The 24,784-nt window shown below is 41.1% G+C and overlaps 2 protein-coding genes across 3 annotated transcripts; both read right to left on the reverse strand.

Annotated features, from left to right (window-relative positions):
- Positions 1 to 6,883: 6,883 nt before the first annotated feature.
- Positions 6,884 to 15,764, reverse strand: LOC121933849 (leukotriene B4 receptor 2-like). Its single transcript, XM_042473840.1, is given in 3 exon segments — positions 6,884 to 6,919; positions 6,921 to 8,013; positions 15,628 to 15,764. Coding segments are annotated over 3 exon segments (1,266 nt in total).
- LOC121933390 lies at positions 12,605 to 23,489 on the reverse strand. Of its 2 annotated transcripts, XM_042473048.1 has the most exons (6): positions 23,251 to 23,489; positions 21,614 to 21,652; positions 19,245 to 19,538; positions 18,026 to 18,325; positions 17,029 to 17,124; positions 12,605 to 14,777 (listed from the first exon to the last, which is right to left on the reverse strand). In XM_042473048.1, exons 1-5 carry the CDS (start codon positions 23,399 to 23,401, stop codon positions 17,036 to 17,038), a joined length of 873 nt encoding a protein of 290 aa, XP_042328982.1. In that variant the 5' UTR covers positions 23,402 to 23,489; the 3' UTR covers positions 12,605 to 14,777; positions 17,029 to 17,035. The 2 variants fall into 2 exon arrangements, with proteins under 2 accessions (XP_042328982.1, XP_042328983.1); XM_042473049.1 differs by lacking the exon at positions 21,614 to 21,652.
- Between the last annotated feature and the right edge of the window lie 1,295 nt (positions 23,490 to 24,784).

Below are 24,784 nucleotides of genomic sequence, written 5' to 3' on the forward strand. Positions count from 1 at the left end.
CAGCCTCTGAGTATTTAATTGAAGGCATCTATGGAATCTAATGAGCTATAGTCCAGAAAATCCCATACTATAATAAATTGGGTAGTCTTCAGGAAAGATGTTTCAGGCTGCTTTTGTGATCATGCATGCAGTTCTTAGGCTGCTTCATGATCCTTTTTTGTAAAAATTTTCAGATGGAGAAGTGAAACAGAGGCATCCAGATAGTGGAAGTTGAAATGAAGCATACCCTCCAACATTTCACAGATCAAAAACAGCACACATGTGGCCAAGCAAGATCAGAATGTGGCCAAAACGACAAAAGTTATTAATGGAAAAGAACACATACATTATGAGAGGCTGCAGCACTTTGTTTTTGCCTAAGCCTGCTGGGAAGGGCAAGATTCTGCCCTCTCCTCTCCTTCTGAAGGGAAATGTGTGCAAACTACTTTTGGTTCTTTGAACTTAATTTGCTGCAAGTGGAGTAAACTCAGGATGAATGGGGAAAGTGGAAGGAGGAAAGAGGAAGTGGGATATTTTAAAAGCAGCTGAAAAAGTGGGATGACAGGATTCGTTGGAACTATGACTATCAGATAAGGACAGTTGGAAGACGTGGGTTAAGATGACCAAGAACTGTTTCCCTTCTCTAATTTATGCTACCTGAGGCTGTGCAGGATTTTTGTCTGTTCAGTCCACCAAAGTTGTTCAACTATGTGAATTTAATTCCTCTTTTTGTCACACAAGTTCTGAGGCAATGAAAATGATGAAATGTTGTCCTTGGAATGACCCAGCCTTGAAATCCCTCTGTTGTGTTGTTGTGTGCATATACCGATTTGGCTTGGCACTATTGTGTTGTGAAACAGTGCCCCCCGTTGCGACCTCCAACAAGAGCGACAGTCAAGGCGCGGCTGATTCATTTCCCATTTCAACGGAGACAACTGAGTCATTCTGGGTTACAGAAAAATAACAATTAATAAAACAGCCTTGGGCCATCTTAGAGTAAATTATATTTATTGTAGCTTTCACAGAACAAAGCCCAATTCATCAATAGCAATCCTTAGCAGGCCACAAGCCAAAGGAAATGATTGTTGCAGAAACATTTTGTCTGATGCTAGAGGAAATTCTCCAATATTCAAATAGCAGAATTCACAATCTGGATCACTTTTAGTCAGTCCTCCATATCCATGGATTCTTTATCCATGCATTCAAAGATCCATGGCTTGAGAATATTTTTAAAAAATATGTAAATTCCAAAAAGTAAAGCTTGATTTTGATATTTTATATAAGGGACATCATTTGACTATCCATTGTATGTAATGGGAATTGGGCATCCACGGATTTTGGTATCCACGGAGGGTCCTGGAACCAAACCCCAGTGGATACCAAGGGCCCACTGTATTTTAAAAAAGGAATTGGTTTCAGCTATAATTCTGAGCCAATGCAAAAGTAGTTAGTAATGATCAAAATTGCCGTTGGCTTTTAGTATTGCAGCTATATGACTTTATGACAAAAGTGTTGCAAAGTGGAATTAGAGCAGGATAGTAGTCATAGAATCATAGAGTTGGAAGAGACTGCTAGGGCCATCAAGTCCAACCCCCCTGCCATGCAGGAAATCTAAATCAAAACATCCCCGACAGATGGCCATCCAGCCTCTGCCACACACACACACACACAGAGCATGGTGCAGGAAAGAGACACTTTCAGTGCCATTTGGTGAGAAAGGTAGGATAATAAATATATGAAATTAATCCATAGGAAAGACTTAGGAAGGGGGCTGGGAAGTGGACTCCAGTTTTGGTGAGGGTAGGGCTGCAGAGAGGAGACTTGAAACAGCCTGAAGACACCTCCAAGACAGGGCTGGACAGCTGTTGGGGATGAGGCAGCCACAATGGGCCCACAAGGGATCTAAGAGGTACCCTCCATTGGACCACCCAGAGAGGACACATTGTGTCTGGGGTTGTAACTTATTATTTGATGCTGTGTCTGTGTCTGGTCAGTAGCTGGTCTGTAGTCTATCCGTTTCTATACTGGTCAAAGACCGAATAAATTTTATTACTATTACTATTACTATCCGTTCCTAGATCACTTCTTCTCATTGATGGGCAAAACCCGTCAATGCCTTGGTGGGTAGTGGTTAGAGGTAGGAGGTGGGACTGTGGAAGCTGGCATGATGAAGGCAGAAACTGGGACAGAAGCAGCACCAAAGTGATTTGGAAGAGCCGTGTGATAATCCAATCCAGTATGTTTTCATTTCCTAGATTAACACATTTATAATGCCTTATGAGCCTTGTGTAACCAAGTCCATAGACTCATAGCCCAGAGTTATGGATCTGTAACTGTACCATATTTGGTACAATTGCATAAATTATCTTCTATTTACCTTAACAACCAGCAGCCAAATTGAACAAAGGATATTCGTTCAGCTGGCGATCAGGGTACAAAGATTCTGAGGCTTGTATCACAGAGACTTGGCTGGGAACCCAGAAAAATGCAGTTTGGGCCCAGGCCCTTCCAGTCGGCTATAATGTTAAGGAGCAGGTATGGGGAAGTGGGCGAGGGGGGAGATTGCCTTAGTCCATAAAGACATTCACACCCTGACTAGAAATCCTGTCTGGAAAACAAGCCACATCTAATGTATCTACGGGCCCATACAGACAGGCCAAAATAAAGCTACTTTCAGTCACTTTGGAGGTATGCTGTTTAAATGAAGCATGCGTCCTAAGAAACCACACCAAAGCCACGCTCTGGTCCTTAGGGCTGGAGCATAGCTTTGGCATGGCTTCCAGCCTCTTAGGATGCATGCAGCATTTTAAATAGCATACCTCCAAAGTGACCCGCAGCAGGTTTATTTTGGCCTGTCTGTATGGGCCCTAAGATGCCTGTTCCTTTCTCTCTCCCCCCCTCCCCCCAATAGAGGACTACATCTTAAAGAAGATAGAGTAGAAGCTCAGTGGACAGCATTGACTTCAGAAGACAGTTGATTTCTGTTCAGTGAAAGGCAGCTTCTTAAGCCCTCTTGGCAGAGCTTGGAAGAGTTACTTTTTAGGATGATAGCTCCTAGAATCACCCAATTAGCAAGGTCACAGATATTGTGAGTAACTTTTGTGATATTGTGAGTAACTTTTTCAGACTCTCCCTCTAGGATTAGGGTATGTGAGAGAACTTTCATGTGCCGTTGGCCACATAGATTATTACCCACTATGGCTCAGAATGGTAGCACAGTAAGCAGATGTTGTTGTGTGCCTTCAAGTAGTTTCTGACATATGGTGACCCCTATCACAGGGGTTTCTTGGCAAAAATGTTTTTTTCAAGGGGGCTTGCCTTTGTCTTCCTCTGGATCTGAGGGACAGTGGCTTGCCCAAGTTCACCCAGTGAGTTTCTATTCGAACCCTGGTCTCCAGAGTCATAGTCAAATGCTTAAACTACTACATCGTGCTACACCACACCTGGCCATTTGCCGCACTCTGGATTTACTTTAGAGGCACTACAACTCATCCGCCCCCACCATTCCAGGGCTGATGGAGAATGGGGCCTTTCAGAGACGTTTTTGGCTAAGTCTCCATAGTTAGTTGTGAAATTATTACATCATCTACTGAGGTCCACCATTTCTGCATCTGGCTAAAGGAACATACCAAGACACTTCTCTGATTCCTCCTTGCTCTCCAGTAGGCATGGAATGACTATGGGGAGAGGACTGCAGAAGCTTTACAGTTAGTCTAGGAGGGCTTTAATTGTTATGAAAGAATAAAAGGAACACCAATATCCACAATAATCAAAAAAGATATACACATGCATAAAGTTAAATTGACATCTGCAAGTGCCACTAATATGGTGGCAGTCACAATGTGCAGTTTGGAAAGCTTAAGACTGTACAGCTGGAAAAATGGAGAGCAAACAGATCCATGTTCTGCACTGGCATAAAGCTTTGGGAAATTTGTAACAGTATGAGCACATAGGAAAGGCTTTTGTAAAGGCTTTAAAAGTATTCAAGGATTATTTGTAAGCCTAGAAAGGGGAGGGGGGACAACGCACAGAGTTTCAAAGGTACCATTTTTGGCAGCACAAGTCTGATGAAGCAGCAGATATCTGAAGTAAGGCGGATTCCTAAATGAGTCATTGCTGTAATAGTAGATAAGAACTAATGACTCCTGTAGTGAAACAGCCACTAAAGTAAGCAAGGATTACCTTAGTTTCTGGGTTAGTTGGTGGATTACTGTCCCCCCCCCCCCCAGTATAAATTATCTATGGCGTCTGCTTTAAAAGAAAACTCCAAGAATCCCACAAGAAGTTTATAAAGGAAAGATTTGTGCAAGTTGTGGCCTATAATTTGCATAAAGCTACTCAAGGCTTCTTTTGCAGCCCACCCCATGCCCTTCTGTGTTGAAAATATTCTAGTAGAAATTGTGTTTTTCCATTCCTGGAGGTGTCCAGGAGCAGAAATTTGGAGTTTAAAATAGGATTGCCATTTGAAGATACTCCTAGACCTTGGTTTCCGTGCCAAACCCTGAGAATTAAGGAATGGCCCCAGTGATGTAATTAAGCATTTTGTATTAAGTATCAACCGAAATTGCCTACAGTTTGTCAATCCATCAAAGAGAGAAAGAAAGAGAGAGAGAGATTAAAGTTTAACTCATGCTACTAACTTCTTTCAGTTGGTGCTTTCAATGATACTGCAAGATTGCTTTGCATACTTATACCCCGAGCACATCTGGCAGAGCGTGCATCAAAACAGTAGAAATAATGCAGTTTGATACCACATGGATGCTGTAGCTGCATACTATGGAATCCTGTGATTTGTAGTTTCACAAAGGCTTTAGACTTCTTCGCCAAAGAGCACTGGTGGTTCACAAAACTACCAATCCCAGGATTCTGTAGGATGGAGCCATGGTGTCAAACTACATTATTTCCACAGTGTACATGCATCCAGAGAGAACCACAGTTCTTCAGACTCTGGACTCCAGCATTGTGCTAGCCTTCAGATGTAAATAGCTGAAATTGTCACGGATTTCTCGTTAAAGCAACAACAAAACAAAACGGAAGGATATAGCTCTCTAATTTATATATATATATAAAACAAAAACCACAGGTTCTTTATTTAAATGATATCTTTCAGGTACCATTGCTCCAATCTTTTGCATGGAAAGGAGAAAGTAAGCATGCTGCTAATTTTCCGTGTGCCTGCAGTTTGATCCTTTTTTTTTTCATAAGGTAAGATTAGATTTGTTGCTCTAATTTCCAAAAGTAATTTTAAAAATTTCACACACTTGTAGGGATTATTGCTGCAAACAGATAATGAGAGAATTTGTAGAGGATCTCATAGATGCATTTTCCACCTAGGCACACCCATTCTGAATTCTTGTCAACAACGTAAGTTATCCAAGGTACTGAATCTTATCTCCCCTGATAGGTTTAGCATTTTGGATGGCTCCTTTAGAGTTTGGACTGGAACGGATTCATTGCCTCAATGATATGGGAACCACTAGCTGCCACTGGACAACTCCTCACCGCATTTTAGCTTATATATATGTAACAATATGAAATAAGATTAAAAACATTCCACAGTAATATGAATAACACAAAATTACTCTTTTGGTATACAGAGAAAGAGAGAATGTAAAAACAGTCATGATAATGAAAATATAAATTATCTCAGAAATTTAAAAATATCAAATCAAACAGTCATCCTTAGTTATTTTTTTAAAATAATCTTATTGCTCATCACTTTTGTTGCACTACATTGCAAACTGAACCTTTTCTAAACATTGTGACCACTTCTAATAATTCTAAGAACTGGATGTCATTTCTTTGGCTTTTAGCTAGCGGGGAAACTGTTTAGAAAGCATCATCACTTTCATACTGAAATACCCAGGGTTCCTTGAAGACTGAATGGAGAAAGTGCTTGTGCACATAAAAACATCAGAGATGCTGATGATCCCCATCTCTAAGCATACAGTTCTAATATTTTATGTCAACCCATTTATATTATACTCATTCTTAAATATTTCAGACCTGAAGACTGGCCTTAAATGCAGGGTGGAAGTGAATCAGATTCAATGTAATGTTTTTCATATTCAGCTTGGGTGTGTGTGTGTCTGTGAAAGGAAGGAAGCAACCATGGCAGTACTTTAATAGCTTTGTAGTGTAGCAATGTTTCTCAGTGCTTTTTATGGAAGTTCAATTTCCATGGAAAGAGAAAATCAGGATACAGATGGGGATGGATCATAGATCAACAGTGGTATACATACTACTGCTGAGTGGGGTGGATCATAACTCAGGGCGCATCTTGATGTTGTGTGCATTCAAGTTGCTTCTGATTTATCATGGGGTTGTCTTGGCAATATTTGTTCAGAGGAGGCTTGCCATTGCCTTCTCCTATGGCTGAGAGCATGTGACTTGCCCAAGGTTACCCAGTGGGTGTCATGGCCAAGCAGAGAATTGAAGCCTGGTCTCCAGAGCCGTAGTCCAACACTCAAACAACTAAGACTTTCAGGCTATATATGTAGAAATAATGAAGCTTTGATACCGCTTTTAAGTGCTGTGGCTCCATCCTATGGAACCCTGGGATTTTTAGTTTTACAAGGTTTTTAGCCTTTTCTGCCAAAGAATGTGGGTTCCTTAAAATCTACAAATCCCAGGATCCTATAGGATGGAGCCAGGGCGGTTAAAGTGGTGTCAAACTGCATTATTTCTACAATGTAGATGTACCCTCAATAGGAGAGGATATATTTTGTGTATAGGAGGTCTCAGATCCTAGTATCTTCCCCTGTAGTTGGAGAAGGCCTCTTCTTGACACTTTGGAGATCCTCTGTCAGTCAAGATGAAGCTAGACAGACTGACTCAACCAAAGGTAGCTTCATCATCTCAGAAACTGTCTTATGCTGAAACTTGCAATGATTCAGTCTAGGAGTTAAACTTTCATGCCATCATCCAGCCTACACTCAATGGTCTTGCTGACCTCTGTCACAAGTTTCTAGTGCCTGTTGCTCTGTGCCCAAAGGAACGCCTGCCACTGTTAACAAGTCTTTGGCCAGATTCTTCTGAGACTGACTCCTTCGGCCGAGTCCATCAGATGCTGCCTCAAAGAACTGGGCAATGAAGTTGGCCCCCGATGTCTTAATGAGGTTCCCAGCTGCAAAGACATAAAGTACTGGGTTGATGCTACTGCTGAGGAATGCTAGTGCGGTGGCACCTGCTCGTCCACCCTTCCAAGCTTGACCCAGTTTGTCTGCAGTTCTTCCTGATGCCATGTTTGAAGCCACCTGGATCATGTTGACAATGTGGTAGGGCACCCAGAGGACAGCAAAGCAAATCACAATGGCAACAATGAGCTTTTCAGTCCGAGCCCCTTGCCTTCTCCGCACTCCCCTGAGGCGTATCAAAATGGCAGAATAACAACCAACAATGACAGTGAATGGTATCACAAAGGCCACCACTGTTTCCAAGGTGAAGTGAAAGATGGCCAAGCTTGGCCTGGAATGGCAAGGCTCACAGATATTACGCCCCTGTAAGGGTTCTGTCACAACCTCCCGGAATAGGAAGGCTGGGATGGACAACAGGATGGCTGCCAGCCAAATCCCTGACAAGATCTTGATGACCAAGTGCTTCTTGCGAATGGCTTGGGAGAAGTAAGGTGTGTTGACTGCAAGGCATCGGTCCACACTCATGAGGGTGATGATAAAGATGCTGGCAAACATGTTGATGCAACACAAGTAATATACCACTTTGCAAATGGCCACGCCAAATAACCAATTCTTGAAGATGAGGAAGAGGACAAAGAAGGGGGTGAGAAGAAGCACAGTTCCATCAGCCAGTGCCAAATTAAGGACCAGAAGGCCAGTGACTGAGCGTTGACTTGGCTTCATTTTCCATAGGATGCTCCAGATGACAAAGAGGTTCCCAGGAAGTCCTATGGTGGCAGCCAGGAGAAGAAAGATGATGCCAGCAACACTGGAGGTTGAGGAGCTGAGCAGGGTGCTGTTTCCTGATGTATGGGTACAATCATTGGTGGTGATGTTGTCCAGAGAGGATGGGAATGCCCTGTGAGTAAGAAGAAAGAAGACAAACATGAGACAGATGCTACTGAAATCTCTCCATATCTTTCAGTAACCCCCCCGGTGTTTTGAGTGGAATATACCCTAGTCAAGACTTAGTCATGCCTAGCGTATACCCATCAAAATCGACATACCTTAATAACTCACTTCTTGGTTTCAAACAATACTGATCTAGCTGATCTAGCTCAATGCACTGAATTTCAACCAACATCTCCTTTGTTTCATCCATTAGGGTTGAAATTTATGATGTAAGTTCTCTAGGGCAGAGACTAACAAATGTCAGATGAGCAAATATTAGTCTATGAAATGCCATTTTGTTGTTTTCATGGTCATTTGTAAGTGCAGGGTCTTTCTCTCTATCTCCACTAGTGTGTCAGCAATGGCACCCCAGTTGTAAAATGCCCTCCCTTTAATGGCTTGATTTCACCAGCAGGTAAAAAAAATCTCTTAAAGCCTTTGGAGCTTTATAATATCTTACAAGATGCCCAGGCACTTAGTTGCAAAGTCATTTTAATTTTTACAACCTGTTTTGACTACTTTAGAATGCTTTCAGTCTGTTTATTTGTCTTTTTGTGTTCTAGATTATTTATATCAGCTTAAATCAATTTTTATTGTATCATTCCCCTGAGATCTCATCATATAGGCTAGGATATAATTATTTTAATTAATTAATTAATTAATTAATTAATTAATTATTCTGTATTACAAAATAGTAACAGCAAGAGAATCGTTCCATGAAGATCTTCCATGTACAGTTGGCCCTTGGTATCTGCTGGGATTTGGTTCCAGGAGTTCCCATGCATACCAAAATCCATGTATGCTCAAATCCTATTATATACAGGGGTGGGGGTGAGGAGGATAATAAAATTGTGTACTTTATATAAAATGACATAAATCAAGACTTTCCTTTTGGAATTTATATATTTTAAAATATTTAAGCCCTGGATAGCTGAATCTGTGGATAAGAATATCTAATACTCCTACTACTCTACTACTCCTGAGTTCCATCCAATGATGTTTTGTGTAAGAGAGATCAAATCTACTCTCTTCATTCTCCCCTCAGGGTGCATATAATGTTTTCCACCTAGGTCATGTCTCTCCCGGCTCCCTCTTTCATGATCTTTCATCAGAAACAAAAATACTGGAGCTTTTCCTCACACTGAAGATGCTCCAACTCTTTCCACCCTGATTATTTTAGTTACCCCTTGCTTTCATGTTCTACAATGCCTTTTTGAAATGGTATTCCTAGTGGGACTGCTCCCAAAGTTGGGTAGAGACCTTATGACCTAGGTTGCTTAATTCTCCATTCCCTTTTTTTAACAATATCTGGAATTTTCCAATAGAATTTTCTCAGGGAGAAAAAAGTCAAAACCAGTTTCCCTCCCTTCCTCCCTCCCTCCCTTCTTTGAAATGAAGGGCACCAAATAAATAATATTGCATTTTGCAGAAATAATGAGAATAATGTGAAAGGTGAGGATGGTAAAGGAGGAGGTGAAAGAGAGGAGATGATGATGATGATGATGATGATGATGATGATGATGATGATGATAGCAAATTAGTGCCAAAGCATTTATTTTGTGCATTTCATATGACAGATAGATCGACAGGGGAATGGCTACATTGAGAGAAGGTGGAGAAGGAAGGAAGAAGACAAATGGGGAGGTAGAATGAGAAGGAAGGAAGCATCAAGCAGATCCTGGATCATCTCTGTTCTTCTAACCTCCTTTTCCCTGAATCCTCAAGCTGGTTCCAGTCCACCCTAGAGCTAGGATGCTCCCAACAAACTTCCCATATCCCACCTCACCTCCCAATGTGAACTATGTCCAATCAGCTTTCCAGTTCAGCTTAGTTTCTCTGATCCAAAATGACTTACATGGGACAGTTGTGCGTAGCTCAGGCCAGAGAAAATTTCTCCTGCTTTCGCTGACTCTGTACCTTCATATCCTTCTTTGGGAAGCAAATGATCTCCTTTTTGCACAGACTGTGGATTGCTGCTGCTGCAGCTGCTACAATTACTGCTTCTTTGCACGTTCAGACTGGACGGTGGAATGAGGTTGAGCAATGGAAGAACAGGGAGTGGCAGGCAGGCAGGCAGGCAGGCTCTAATCCCTCTCTCCTAGTTTCTTTCCTTGATCTCCAAGTTGGAACTTGCTGGCGAAGGAAGACCGCACCCAGATATCTCTAAAACTGGAGGACCACAATTTGAATGCTACTTTCTTCTCTTTCACTTTTCTCTTCTCTTGACTGTACCATACTTGTCATCCTTGGCTTCCTGTCTCATCCTTTCATTCACAGAAAGCATCTACACTGTTTAGAAAGGAAAGGGATGAGACCGCAAGAGGCTGCCTGTAATGGGCTGATAAGTGATACCCCACCAAGCCTGCTGGACGAAAACTCACCAGATCCATCTTTCAAAGACGAAAATTGTGCATTGCTCATTAGTGAATGGATAGTCTTCTTAAATTTAGTCAAAGCTTGAGAAAGTTACTTTTCTAAACTACAAGTTACCATTTTGGATCACGTAGAAAACTGAGTAAATTAAATATATAGACAGACTGACAGATAGACAGGCACAATGTTCAGAATCTCCCAGGCATGCAAGAAGCAATTTCTGTGCAGGATGGAGGATTCTGGGGGTTGTGGTTCAAACAAGTCGCTTTTGAAGCACTGGGTTTATTCATATTTTTCAACACTTCACAGATGAAAACTGGAACACATGTGGCCAGACAACATCAGAGTGTAGAAAAGGAAATGGTGGCAGAGGGAGAAGGATTACATTTGGTACATACTGACTGCTCTTCTTCTTTAGAGAGCAGAGCAATGACAGTTGGGATATGGAGGGAGCATGATCTCACCAGCCTCTGGGACCCAGGCATGATGGAGGTGAGCAGGTTGATTTTCTTATCCCTCAGAGCAACCTTCTGGATGTTGATGTGCATAGCCCTCTGCATATTGTTGAAATGCAACCAGTGGAGTACAAGAAAATTTTGAAGTGCAGACTTTCAGCAAGGCAATCTCTATAGCAACACCTCATGATCTCGAGGGAGGGCTTTCTGTCTTTCCCACCATCATCACAGGCTCATCTGGTGAGGACATGGGAGAGATCCTTCTAGCTGTGGAATCACTGTGTGTGATGGGGTGTGTGGACCGCACTGGGTGTGACCCCAAAGAAGAAGTGACACCTAGTTAGGCCCTGCTCCCCATTCAGTGCAGGAGAGATGATTGTGCACCATTCCCGACTACTCTATGACTGGACTTTCTCCCTGGGGAGGAAGCCTGACAATGAAGCAGCAGAAGGGGGAGTAGTGGCTTTCTTGGTACCTCTCTGCATGCCTCTTTAGCACTTTCATTCTCTTCCCAAGGGAAATGTTGATAAAAACATGACTTTTGTCATGCTGGAAAAATCTGTTTGACAAAAGGCATGCTATTGACAACTATCTCCCTTGGGAAGAGAACAGAAGTGCTACAATGTAATGCCGGAAATGATACACATTTATCCCTCCTGCACTGAGGGGGGAGGACAGCCCTTATTGCATGAGAAAAGAAAGCAAAAAGAGAGTGGGAGAGTATGCCTCTCCATATGCCGTCATAGCACTTCTGTTCTCTTTCCAAGGGAGATAGTTGACAATAGCATGCCTTTTGTCAAACAGATTTTTCCTGCATGCTTTTATGACCATTTTCCTTGGGAAGAGAATGAAAGTGCTAAAGAGGCATGCAGAGATATACCAAGAAAGCCACTACTCTCCCACTCCATTTCACCTTTCTTTTCTCATCTGCTAAGGCTTTTATATTGTAAGCAACTCTGGGTGCCATACTGGGAAAAATTGAGGCAAAAAATTAATGTATCCATCCACCTACTCTATAGAGAGTTCAAATGCCCATGTGGCTTTGTTAATCTAAGACAATGCAAAACAGTAGCTACTATTCAATATTGCAGTTATGGATTGCTAACCTAGAGTTATAGCTTTGTAACTGATCTGTATTTAGCAAGACTATATACTCTTATCGCTAATCTATGTAAATGCCACCACAGCTCACCTTAATAACCCGGCATTGCATTGGACGAACAAGATCCAAGTCAGCTTCTGATTGGAGTTCAGGAATGATTACTTTCCACCTCATTCCCACCAGCAAGGAAAGCTGTAGCAATCAGCAGCAGAAGTTCTTATTGTAGCCTCATTCACTGGTGTGAAAGAGGTGGAAACATCTTTCTTGAGACCTGGGAAGAAATTAAATGGCCCTCTTTTGCTTGATTCAACTGCTGGCTCTTAACATGGGTTGGTGTGGGTGAGGTGGGGCCAGAAGATGCTACTAAATTATGCAGGATTCTGGAACATGCCGTATATACTTGTGTATAAGTTGACCTCATGTATTAAAGGCAACCAAAAGGGAACCTCCAGTTTATCTGTCACCCTAACCAGCAAAAGCAACAAGCAAAGAGAGAATGGTGAAAGAATAAAGAACTCTACAATAAGTATAATTTGAATATTTGCGCCAATGTTTTAGAAGGTATCTAAAACAACCCTACATCAAACAGAAATAATTTTTATAAAAAAATAAATAAAACACTTCTATATGCTTCTTTATTAGACAAATTGTGAGAAGGTCATATATTAGAACTCCTAAAATCAATATTTCCTGAATCCAAAAACATAGCAAAATTTAATCCATGATGCAATATATCACAGGCTCCTTAACAATCTTAAATTGGAGAATCTGCATTCCATATACTCCTTAAGGAAGATTTTTAAAATGATCCTAAACTGGACAGTCTGCATTCCATACATTCTTTAATGAGACAACTATTCCCAGGATTTTTACATGGCCATTTCATAATTCTTCAGTGGTGGGACTAATACAAGTATATACTTACAATACATTTGTATAAACACTTATCCAACATTTCCAGCTCTATTAATTAAAGTAAATACTTTACAGTGATACTCATGGATGTTGCCAAACCAAAGTTCTTCTTCTCATCACAGATACCATTTACTCAGTATGAGTAACTGAGTTCCTGTGGCACACTGAGTTAATTCCCAACTTATATAGTTGGGATGGTGATTACAGCTGCAGCTGCATTGCAGAAATAATGCAGTTTGACACTGCTTTAACTGCCATGGGCTCAATGGTACAGACTCCAGTGTAAGGAAATATATAAATTGGGAATTAATTCAGTGTGTTACAAGAATTCATTCTGAGTAAATGGTATCTGCTCATGTTTGTCCATGCCTTATGGTAGTTTGGGGTATATTTCACCTTAGTGAATATAAAGAATTCTTCCAAATGTTTCATACTTGACACACCAAAATGTCTCTTGAGAAAATGGCCAACCCCATGAAGGCTTTTCACAATTTGGGGGGGGAACTTTAGCCAACCTTGGCTTGTGGAAGGCTATATAATTTTTCAGTGGACACCGAGGACACAATTATAAAACCCAGCCAAAAAGGAAGGTTTCAGGAGGTCTCTCATGACATACAGGAATGTGGCTTCCCTGATAAACATATGTGTGATTTCAGAATGCAAAATGAATTTATTAGTACATAAAAATGTAAACTACACAAACATGTAAGCAATACATTTCAAATTCAAAAAAATGTGAAAGAGTGGGATTTGTTGAGAGTATCTGAATTTTTGTTTCATGCCAAAGCTTGAAAGCAAATCTGAATTGAAATCAATCTGGTATTTAAAGCTGTGCACACATATTTCATCCATTTGTGGGCTGAAAAATTGTGGTCATTCCACTCACTTCCTCCATGGGAGGACAAATTCAGGGCCCGGATGGGACACATCATTTTGTGTCCTCCACAAAACCACAGAGGTCTCGTTTTTTCAATGCTCTGTGAGTGACTAATAGTGAGGAAGTGGTGAACACCACAGAAAATGGTGGTGAATATTTGGGGAACATCCAATAAAGTCCCCCTTTATTTGTAGGATGGGTTGGAGGAATACAAAAAAGCTGGGAAACAGTTTATCTCTCAAGGAAAATGTATTTACAAAATTTCAGCCTTGGTCTAGTAGTAATCATTTACTTAACAATGATTTTGTATGCTAGATTTGTGAAATATATTTATAAAATGAAAAATTTGGGGTGGAGAAGCAGGAAGGTGAAACAGACCAGGAGTAAAAAAAGAGAAGATCATGTTGAAAGGAAAACATGTTCATTTTAATAACATCTTGTGAGAAGAGGTGGAAGCTTAGTGGAAATTTTAAGATGTTACTTCCTTTGGACAACAGGTTCAGAAATCGTTCATCAAGCATGGCCAGCAAATTACTGTACTAGTTAGTGGACTTTGAGAGCTGTAATCCACAAAGGACCCCCCCCCCTTAAACTCTGGATCTTACCGTTATTTTTCTCAGAGATGATCAAATGATTATTTTATCAACTTGCTATTCATTTTCATTAAAAATAGAATGGCCAGTTGATAGCTTCATGAGACGAGTGAATCATCAGTTTCCCATACCACTGAGGTTAATGTTGCACTAAAAAAGGATTTTTCTTTGTTGCAACAACTGTTAAAAAGTCTCTAAATGTGACTAATCAGAACAATCTCAATTGAAAACCCAGATTCTCCGGAAAGCTGGGTCTTTGTCTTGTGGGTGATAGGCTTCCTGTTGCCTCCTCCATCAAGTGGTTTAAGATAAAGGCTGGGTTTTCCAGTGAATGAATTCAAGAGGTTGTACTTCAGTTGATAAAGAAGCTGCCAGGGTAGACCACGATGAGGTCTTTCAGTTATCGGATGAGGAAATCTGAAAATGAATTTTAAAAAGAGCAACAGAAAAAAGAATTAAAGACCATTTTTGGATGAAAACATAGGAACATTGCTGCAACCCAAGCCGAAATTTTGCAACAGGTTGGCCATGGAATGCTTTGGGAAACAGATACAATTAGATGAATAATGGCACCACACAGTTAGGAATGGGCAAGAATTTTGTTTCAGTTAATTTTTGATAAGAATTTAACAGAATCCTCAGATTCCTTGGAAAGCACTTGAGATTATTGGTCAATATCCTGTATCAGCTACTTAGTTATGCTAAGAGACATAGTCATGTTAGTCTGGAATATCAGTATGCAAAGGTATTTTGTAGCACCTTTGAGACTGTGCAAAAGAAGTTGTAGCATAAGCTTCCATAGGCTTGATCTACTTCCTCAAATGCATGGAGCAAACTGGTGTCCAGGAAAAACCGTATGAATAGCCATAGAAATGCAAAATTTGTGGGTATGGTGGTATGGTGACAAGTTCAGTTTTAACTATGATTGTTGAGGGACAAAGGCAGGAAGGATGATGTTGCCTAAGGCCAAGATGGGATCATTTATTTATTTATTTATTTAGCATCATAAATTTGTATGGCACTTTATGGATGATCATATAAATGGTAAGGGAGTTTTGGAATGTGCCGTGTACAGATTCAGAATCAGAAAGGAGATATGATAAACTGGTCAGGAGAGTCCTCATGGGCTTGGGTGTTTAAAAGTGTTATAATATGTGTAGTGTGCCAGTAAGTCATTTAAGATTATCGCACAGCCCCTGGAGACATGATGGGGGCGGAACGAAACGGGGCAGGATGGGAACAGAATAGGGCAAAGGACACATTTTACCACACACTGGAACGCTGCCGATGCCACCAGACGTTCCCATTCCATTCCCAATCTGTTCCACAGGAGGCGATTTTCAGTTTCTGAAAATCGCCTCCTATGAGAAGGACTGGGAATGGAATGGCAACTTCCTGCGGCATCTGCGGCATTCCAGTGTGCAGTGAAATGCGTCCCTTGCCCCATTCTATTTCCATTAAGTCCCCTTTCATTCCGCCTCCATCATGTCTCCAGGGGATGTGCAATATACTTACTTGTCTCTGTTCAACCCAACTTTGATGACTTTGAATTTGTGGACATATTCTAATTCAGCTGTTTCTCTTTACAGTCTTACGTTGTAGGAAGACTGAAGTATTTTGTAGGAAGACTGAGGTCTCATTAAGTCTCAAAGATGTAAACAATACCTTTTTATACAAATTTACATAATTAAATAACCTCTCCTGGCCTGTCTGCCCCTAAACATGATGGAAACTTCATTCGCCCATGCTCTGATACCAGCAGAATGGACCTCCTTTTCTGCATGCAGCCAGTGCCTAGTAAAATAGGTTGGGGAGGTGTGTGTCACAGTTATGACTAAATAGCAATCATGAATATGGCATGGTATCCATAACTGGCAGTCCAGAATCCCTTTGTATGTGGATCCAAGCCCCAACAGCTCCAGGAGCTAGAGCTAGAGGTTAATTATTTCTTTTTAAGGGTCAGGGAGTAAGAGATGGCCACATTTTTCCTCTCAATAAAGTTTACTGCCAGTCAGAGAAGGACCCCGCCTGGCTATGTTTCTGTAGAAGGGAAGAGGTTGTGATAGGCAGGGGAAATCTAATGACCTTTATAGATCCTGGACATTTCTCATTTTGGGCGGATGTCGTTCATTTTAACTTACTGCATTCATTCATTTTAAGTGACTGCTAAGCATCTGTGGACTGAAGGAAAATTTAATAGAGAAGGGGACAGCATTCTTATTTGAGAGGGACAATGCCTTCATTTCCTCTTTGCCTTTCAGTCATATAACCCACAGCAGATGATGATAATAATAATAATAATAATAATAATAATAATAATAATAATAAATTCTCACCTCTCCCTGTGGATTGAAGTGGGATTACAATCTGATAAAATACACACAATAGCACAATAGATAAGAGTGCAGGCATTGCATATCTAGATGTTTGGAAGCTCAATGGAAGTTTCCAGACAGTATTGTGCATTTGATAGGAATCTAGTCTAGATATTACTAAGGCATTATGTACTGCTGCCAGGTTCATGATGACAACACCACTTCACCGTATTCCTCATCCACAAAAAATGTCCTCAGGCCATGCCTGAGTCATTGTGCTCTTCTTAAGGTGTGAAACAAAGGAAATCCCCAAATCTCCTGGAAAGACAGCTTCTACAGGAAATGACATTTACCTGTGGTTCAGCAAAAGAAATGGGAGATAAAGAAGATAAGACCATTGATGGTGATGAAAGAGCCTCCAACAGCCAACATCCGTTCCCATCCAACATCTAAATAGGAAGATAGAGTATAATGAACCATTGCTACATCGATAAGTAGTTCAGAGTATTCTTCCTGATAATCAGATAAGACTTGCCAATTCTGGTTTGGCAAACACAGTGCTTATTAGTAATCTCAATTTCTAAAGTCTCCTTTGGTGAAATTCGCCTCCCTTATCATACCCATATCTTACAGCCACCTGTGAGCTAGATTATCTTGAGAGACAGCCTTTCTCCCCTCTCACTTGACACACTCATACATGCACACATGTATTTTTCTGTTGCAGAAAGACTTGCTGCAAGGTTAAAAAGATAGACATTCACCATGTATCATTCAGTGGCTTTAGCTATACTTGAAAGCATTTTTATAGTTGCCAATACAGTCAGTTTGTATCAATCTATATTAATAGACATTATTATCATATACTTCCTCCTTTGTTTCTTTCTCCTTTTTTCTTTGTTTTTGCTTTGCAGCCATATGTTAGAAAGCTAATAACTTTTGAACAGGAACAATAGAATCTTAGAGTGTATGTACACTGTAGAAATAATGCCTATTAACACCTCTTCAATTGCCATTGCTTCATCCTACAGAATATTGGGATTTGCAGTTTTCTGAAGCCCCAGCACTCTTTGGCAAAGGAGGTTAAAGACTTTGTAAAACTATAAATTCCAGGATTCCATAGGATGGAGCTACAGAACATCTGGCCATCTATTCCAGTCTCCCGCTCTGCCAAAACCCACAACCAAAGCACTCCTTAAATACGGACATCCAACAAGCTATGTTTAAAGACTTTTAAAAAAAAAAGTCCACCACCCTCCGAGGCAGCATAAGCCAGTCTTGAACAGCTCTTACAGTGAAGAAGTTGTTCCTAATGTTTAGGAAGGAGATTGTTAGAAACAACCCAGAACTTACTTAGCCGTACTACAATGGAAACACGGTTACTCCAGTGGGAAACTACTTTCCGACTAGAAAGTTGTTGTACGTAAGCACACTTGAAGATCCCCATGTGTTTTGGTTCCGTGATGTTCATGCTGTACATGTGGGTAGTACCGTTGACAGCCATAGATTGGATAGACATCCTGTCACCAAAGTACTCGAATTCCTTGATGCCCTTTGTATCAGATGGAACCGTACATTGTAGGCCGACCAGGTCTCCCAGATTGTACTTGGAGAGTTTGGGCTTCAGAATGAGAGAGGGAGCTGCAGGAGCCTCTGGGGGTTGGAGGAAGGAAAATAAATGTCCATCATTGGAATTTGCATAGAGGCACCAACTGGCTTCACTCTGCCATCCTATATGGAGTTTATCACACAGGGGGAAATTTGGACTTTAAACAGGGATTAACCCAAGAAAATCATGCAATTGACATTAAAATGCAGTTAAAATGAGATTAACACAAGAGCCATTATCCTGTGAATAACAAAGGAATAACCAGGGAACAAACAGCAAAATGTCATTCACTGGAAAATCCTGTGAATGATTTGCTGCTGTTTCTTGCCTTGTTATTCATGGATTAATGGCACTTTAATCACATTTCACCTTGAAGTAGTGTGAAAACAATTAGCGCAATTACATGATAATAATGGATTATTCATGGGATAATATTACTTTGAACACAACATCATGTGAAAACCATTAGCGCAATCGCATGATAATAATGGATTAATCACCATTTATACTTCCAATTGTCCCCTGTGTGATAAACTCCAAGTGTGCGATGGTGGCCAGAGTTATAAGGTTCAGGCAAAGCAGGGAGTAGCATGGTGTAGTGGTCTGAGCATTAGATTTGGACTCTGGAGATCAGGATTTGATACTCCACTTGGGCATGAAAACCCACTGGGTGACCTTGGCCAAGTCGCACTCTCCCAGCCCCAGAAACCACTGTTATAGGTCTGCCTTAGGGTCGCATAAGTCCCTTCCTGACACTATGGGGTTCCAACTCAGCCTGAACCAGTGTGGTTTATGGCCAGTGATAATGGGAGGTGTAGTCCAACAACACCTGGAGGGCTACAGATGCTCCCACCCTTGGCATTTAACATGCAGTGAGAAAGGAAATGATGCTCCAAATAGGCCCTTGCTTAGGCTTCTATGTGATAGCATGGGCCACCAATAACCCAGGAAAGACAAACCTACCTGTCACACATAGGGAGATGCTGCCACTTTGTGCAGATATGGTCATTGTCCCATTTTTCTCCATCCAGTAGTCACAGGTGTAATTTCCAGTGCTGTTCAATTGAACCTTGAAAGTCATCTTGGCCTTTTGATAAGGGTCAGGAGCCATTTTGAGGATCTCTTTTCCATCCTGATTGAAGAACCTGTACCCTTCCACTGTCCTGTTTTGAAAAGCTGAACACTCGAATGTGACCCCCTCGCCTTCAAAATATTCAGGATATTGGGGCAGGACAGTGAGTCTGGGAGGATGCAGAGCTTCAGAATGGAAGGCAAGAGGGTTATGATAAAAAGCAAGGAAAGCATGACCTCACATCCAGGTTCAGTACAAGTTCAACATCAAAATAATGTCAAAACACTGACAAATCAGAGCAACTGAACACACTGGAAAGTCAGAACTATTCTAGATGTTGTGCTGACATGAAGTGGAAGACTTGTGCTCAACATTCAGATTATTTGAAGGTTGACATTCTCCCTTACAAACCTGCCTATGGTCTGAGATCTTTTCAGGTGTCCATTCCCTCTGTCCCATCACCCTCACAGGTACACATGGTGGAAACATGGGAGAGGGCCTTCTCCACAACTGCTCCAAGGTTATGGAACTCCCTACTATTTTTCCACAGATAGGTGAAGACTTTCTTGCTCCAACAGGTCTTTGAGACCTGGTCTTTTAGGGGGGAAACAGGCCATGTATAACATGCTAGATTTTTTATTTGCTATTGTAGCTCCTTTTTAAAAAGATTTATGTTTTTAACTTATTTTAATTGTTTGATAATTGAATTACCTTTTAACTTTTGTACACTGTGAATTTTAAGGTATTTTAGTTTAAACTGTTTTAAGCCACCTTGAGTCCCAAACTGGGGAAAAGCTGGTATGCTGTTGTTGTTGATGATGATAATAATTTGGTGTTACCCAGTTCAGTAACTCATGGGGTCACCACCAGGCTACCTGGCACATTACTCAGCTGCCTTCCTCTGCCAACCAGACTACCTCTGCTGTGATTGCCTGTTGTCTTGACCCTTGCTTGGACTCTTGACTATTGTTTTGAATTATCCTTTGGAATGCTTTCCTGGACTGAATATTGTCTCATGAATAATCAGACTAGACGACCTCTCCTTTTCTGCTCACACCTTGATGAGCTTGAATTCTTTCTTCCACTATCTGATTAAGACCTTCACAAGATGCTGAGGTTCATGCTGTTAGTCTTGTTAGCTTTCCAAGAGCAAAACAGGACATTTCCAACCAGCAGTTGCTGGTGGTTGTGTGGGCTGCCACTGCTGCATTGAAGTCTTTTCCCCTCTTGCCCAGAAGCCCTGCCAAACATGGAAGTAGCTGCCAAGTGGCAACAGCAGACTACCACCACAACCAGCTGTACCTGATGGATGACAGAGGGGAAAGGGCAGGGGCATTTCATAAGAGACTGTCCCATCAGGTGTTCACCCCCTCTGAGGACCCAATGTGGTCCACATCACTTCTGCACCCCTGGGGATACATTTTTATTCATTAAATATCTACCCTCACTTTCCCTTTAAAAATAGAATTTAATTGGAATAGCAATTACACTGAAATGCAATGAGATAAACAGGCACCACAATTTAAGGGAAGCTAGGGGTATAGGTTACAAAATTGGCTTTCACATCAGCTTTACCTACAGATCAGGCAGAGATGAGGACTGAAAATCATCCTTACTGTCTACGTTACTTAACTTTATGTATACGTAGTTATGTAACACTATGAGACACCGAGAAATCTTTTTAATGAATTGTGAAGATGTGTATTCAGACACAGACAAGGGTGCCTGATGCACATTGCTGTTTGATGAGCATTGGTGCCTGCTGTGCATTGGTCCTGTTGTGCAATGATCATTTTGCCAGCACAGCTACGTAACAGCCCTCTACCGGATTCCAAAACTACCCAATTATAGTCCCCACATTCCTAAGTTCCCTACAAAGATGTAACTTCCATACAGGAATCTGTCTGGGACTGAATGAGAAAGGACTAGAATTTAGATGGCTGATATGCAGAAGGTCTTAGCATCATACCCTGGCCTCTCCAGTTCAGCCCCTGGAAGGTCCAGGTAGTAAAAGAAGGCAAAGACTATTTGCCTGAGGAACTAAAAACAGTCAAAGTGGGCAACAGGAGTTGGGGTAAAATTTCAAATAGCAGAACCTAATGCAAGGTGGCTTCCTATGGTCTCCAAAGTTTGATTAGGTCTGAGCTTCTAAGCCTCTGTGGCTGAACAAAACGAGACAAAGTTCTTCCTCAAAGATGACATCAGTTCTCCAAATGTAACCAACAATGGCAAAAAGAACAATGGGAAGTAGTCTGATTACCTGCAGATGGTGCTTGGCAGACCACAGTGTGCAGCAGAACTGGATGGGAGAAATTGGAAGGGGAAGAGTTGGTTAACTAAGGCTACCAGCTTAAACAGCAGGGGAGGCTTTCCTACAGCAACTCCAGTCATCCTTCATCTCTGGTTATGGTGGCAAGGGCTGATGGAAGCTGCAGTCCAACTAGCTCTCAAAAAACACAAGTGGTCTACCTCTGCTTCAAGTGACTCGGGGTGTTTTCAGAGGGCCAGCTCCTAGCACAGTTCAAGTGATCAGTCTTTTTCTCCTTAGTAGTTACATTATTGTATTTTTATCCTGGTGGTTTTGATGGTAACAAAAATCTCAGACAATGCAGAGAGAAAACCACAGGAATGTTTCACATAGGATGTAATGAAATCTACAGGCCCCTGCATCACATTCAGTGTTGGAGAAAGGGCCATTGATCATTAAAAGTCTAACTTGGAAACACACTTGATTTGTTTGTAATTGTGAGTTGTACTTCTCCTAAACCAGACTGTTTGGCTGCAGTTGCATTGATGCCCTGAGACTAAGATTGGGGAGATATTATCCCTCAAGGTGTTTTGAAGAGCTCCCAGAAGTCTCTCAGTCTTACCAATGGTGAAGGATTATGTGAATTACAGACCACAGTGATAGGAGGCTTTCCCATTCCAGTTTTTCATCATGGCTTGGAACAATTTCTAACTGAAGAAAGACCTAACCCTTCTGAGAAGTTCATAATTGGAAGCTCTCTCTGGAGCATCAGTTAGGAGCCAAGAGCCAAGACCCTATTTGTCAGTGTAACCACACGGTGCTATGATGATCAGGATGGACAAAAGCCATTCCTTTCTGGAGATAAAGCTGCCCTGCCATCTCTTGAGCAACTTGGGAAACATCAGGGCACTGTTATCTCCTGATTGTGACTGCCATCCCCTCCAACAGCAGCTATATTCTGGTCAAAGAAGTGATTTACACCTATGTAAGTGACCTTTATAGCAACATAAGTAGTAATAGATTTCCAAGCAATAACAGCAAAGTAGAGAGCCATCCGTCTAATTCACCATGACTATGCCTATAAGTACTTTTATTCTTATGTTGCTAAATATAAGCACAATGAAGCTTTTGGTGTTAACACCTTCAACATTTCCATCTCCGCCAACAACATCATCTAATTAATGTCTACAGCACTTACCACATCTAAGGACATTCCAGTGTCTTTTAGCAAGCATTTTCTTTCCTTTATACAAATATATTTTATTAGTTTAAAAACAAAAACAAAACAACAAACAATTGTACAAACAAACAAAAGGTATTATCATTACAGTGTTGGACTGTAAATACATCATTATTAATGCTTTAGTATGCATTTTCATATTAACTAAAACTTAATAGAAAATAATTGGGATGAGTGTGTTAGAAAGAAGACACTAGAGCAGTGATTCCCATACTCTGGTCTTCCAGATGTTTTGGACTTCAGCTCCCAGAATTCCTGACAGTTGGTCAAGCTGACTGGGGCTTCTGGGTGATGAAATCCAAAACAGCTGGAGGACCAAAGTTTGGGAACCACTGCTCTTGATAATAGTTTTCTTTATATATTTGGAGTTGAGGAGCATAAGAGGAATTTTGAGGACGTATCAACATACCTAGCATAGGAAGTAGAAGGTTAACGTCCATTTTAAGATTTGGGATTTCTCTCCAGCTACAGCTCTTCAGAAACAATCCTTTGGTTCTTCCAGTGATAAAGGCAGTGTTTCTCTCCAAAGCAGACTGTAAGTAGTATCTCTTAGATGGCATCAAAGCATAATCACGGAAGTACAGATTTGCACAATCACACTGGTGGGAAATGCTACCCAGCAAGGGAAGTCAGTCACAGATCCAATGATGCACCACAGTGCTTGAAACAGAAAGTGTCAGTATGAGAACCAATCTGTAAGAGTCAACAGATGGTCTAAGTTGCTAACCACTTTTCATCAAATTCCTGTTTTGCTGTTATGTTCATTACACAATCCCTCAAACCTCCCCACTTTTGGTTAACCAGACTTGGGTCTAAACTGCACTGCAGAGATAATGCACTATTGCTTCTCTCAATGTAGACACTACACTCCTATTAATGCAGCCTAGAACCACACTGGTTTTTTAAGCTACCACATCACATTGCTGACTCATGTTCAGCTTGTGTTCTGCTAAAACTTCTAGATCCCTTTGTACTGTTGTCAAGCCAGTTGTCACCCAAATGTGTGTCTTTCATTTTTTTTCTGTGTAAGAACTGTAGTACTCTTCATTTCTCTCTGTTGCAATTCATTTTGTTAGTTTGGGCTCAGCTTTCTAATTTGATTGGGTCTTTTTGAATTCTGACCCTCTCCTCTAGGTTAGCAGCTACACCTCCTAGTTTGGTGTAATCTGCACATTTCCATCTCCTGTGTCCCATTTGCCACATAATCTGTGCATGTGGAAATTCCGTGTATTATTCCTATGCTTGGCTCTCCAGTTCCTTGAATTGTAGAGTATGCATATCAATTGTCCGCATTTATTATGTGCATTTGAGGCTAAGCATAAAACACTCCCTATGATTTAGCCTGTTTTGCACTTTCCCTCCACCCAACAGTGAGATACTGCAAGTCCATTGTCCCCAGACTGTGTTTCTTTTGGTGGAAAGAACATGAGATACGTGCAAATTTTTTAAATTTATTTATGTCTTTATATATGTCTGTTGCCTCCTCTTTGTTTCCTCTTTCCTTTCTCTCTCTCTTTGTGTGAGTGTGTATGTAGTGGTGGTGGTGATGATGATTCAGTAATAAAAGGTAGGCAACATTTTGACCTCCATATGCTTTTGACACTGAGTTCCATCGCTTCTGATTATTCACCATGTTGACTGGGGCTGATAAAAGCTGAATTTCAATAACCTCTGGAAGATATCAGGGGTATATCTACACTGTAGGAATAATGCAGTTTGATACCACTTTAGGCACTGTAGCTCCATCTATGGAATCTTTTGATTTGTAGTTTTGTGAGATGTATAGGGTGTTCTCTCTCAGAGAGCTCTGGTGCCACATAAGCATAGGATGGAGCCATGACAGTTATAAAGTTGTCAAACTGCATTAATTCAGCCAGCAGCCTCAGAGAGACTGACATTGAAATAATATTTACACAACACTTAAAATGTTTATAGGAAGAGTA

The sequence above is a fragment of the Sceloporus undulatus genome, chromosome 6, assembly GCF_019175285.1.
Source record: "Sceloporus undulatus isolate JIND9_A2432 ecotype Alabama chromosome 6, SceUnd_v1.1, whole genome shotgun sequence".
Classification (NCBI taxonomy): domain Eukaryota; kingdom Metazoa; phylum Chordata; class Lepidosauria; order Squamata; family Phrynosomatidae; genus Sceloporus; species Sceloporus undulatus.

Bases quoted from the DNA above. Each gene is read 5' to 3' on its own strand.
- LOC121933390 (XM_042473048.1), bottom strand. From the start codon at position 23,401: ATGCCATCTAAGAGATACTACTTACAGTCTGCTTTGGAGAGAAACACT. The intron at 18,326-19,244 runs GTAGGTTTGTCT...TCCAACCCCCAG, and splicing joins CATCTCCCTATGTGTGACAG to AGGCTCCTGCAGCTCCCTCT. The intron at 17,125-18,025 runs GTAAGTTCTGGG...CTTCCTATTTAG, and splicing joins TTCCATTGTAGTACGGCTAA to ATGTTGGATGGGAACGGATG.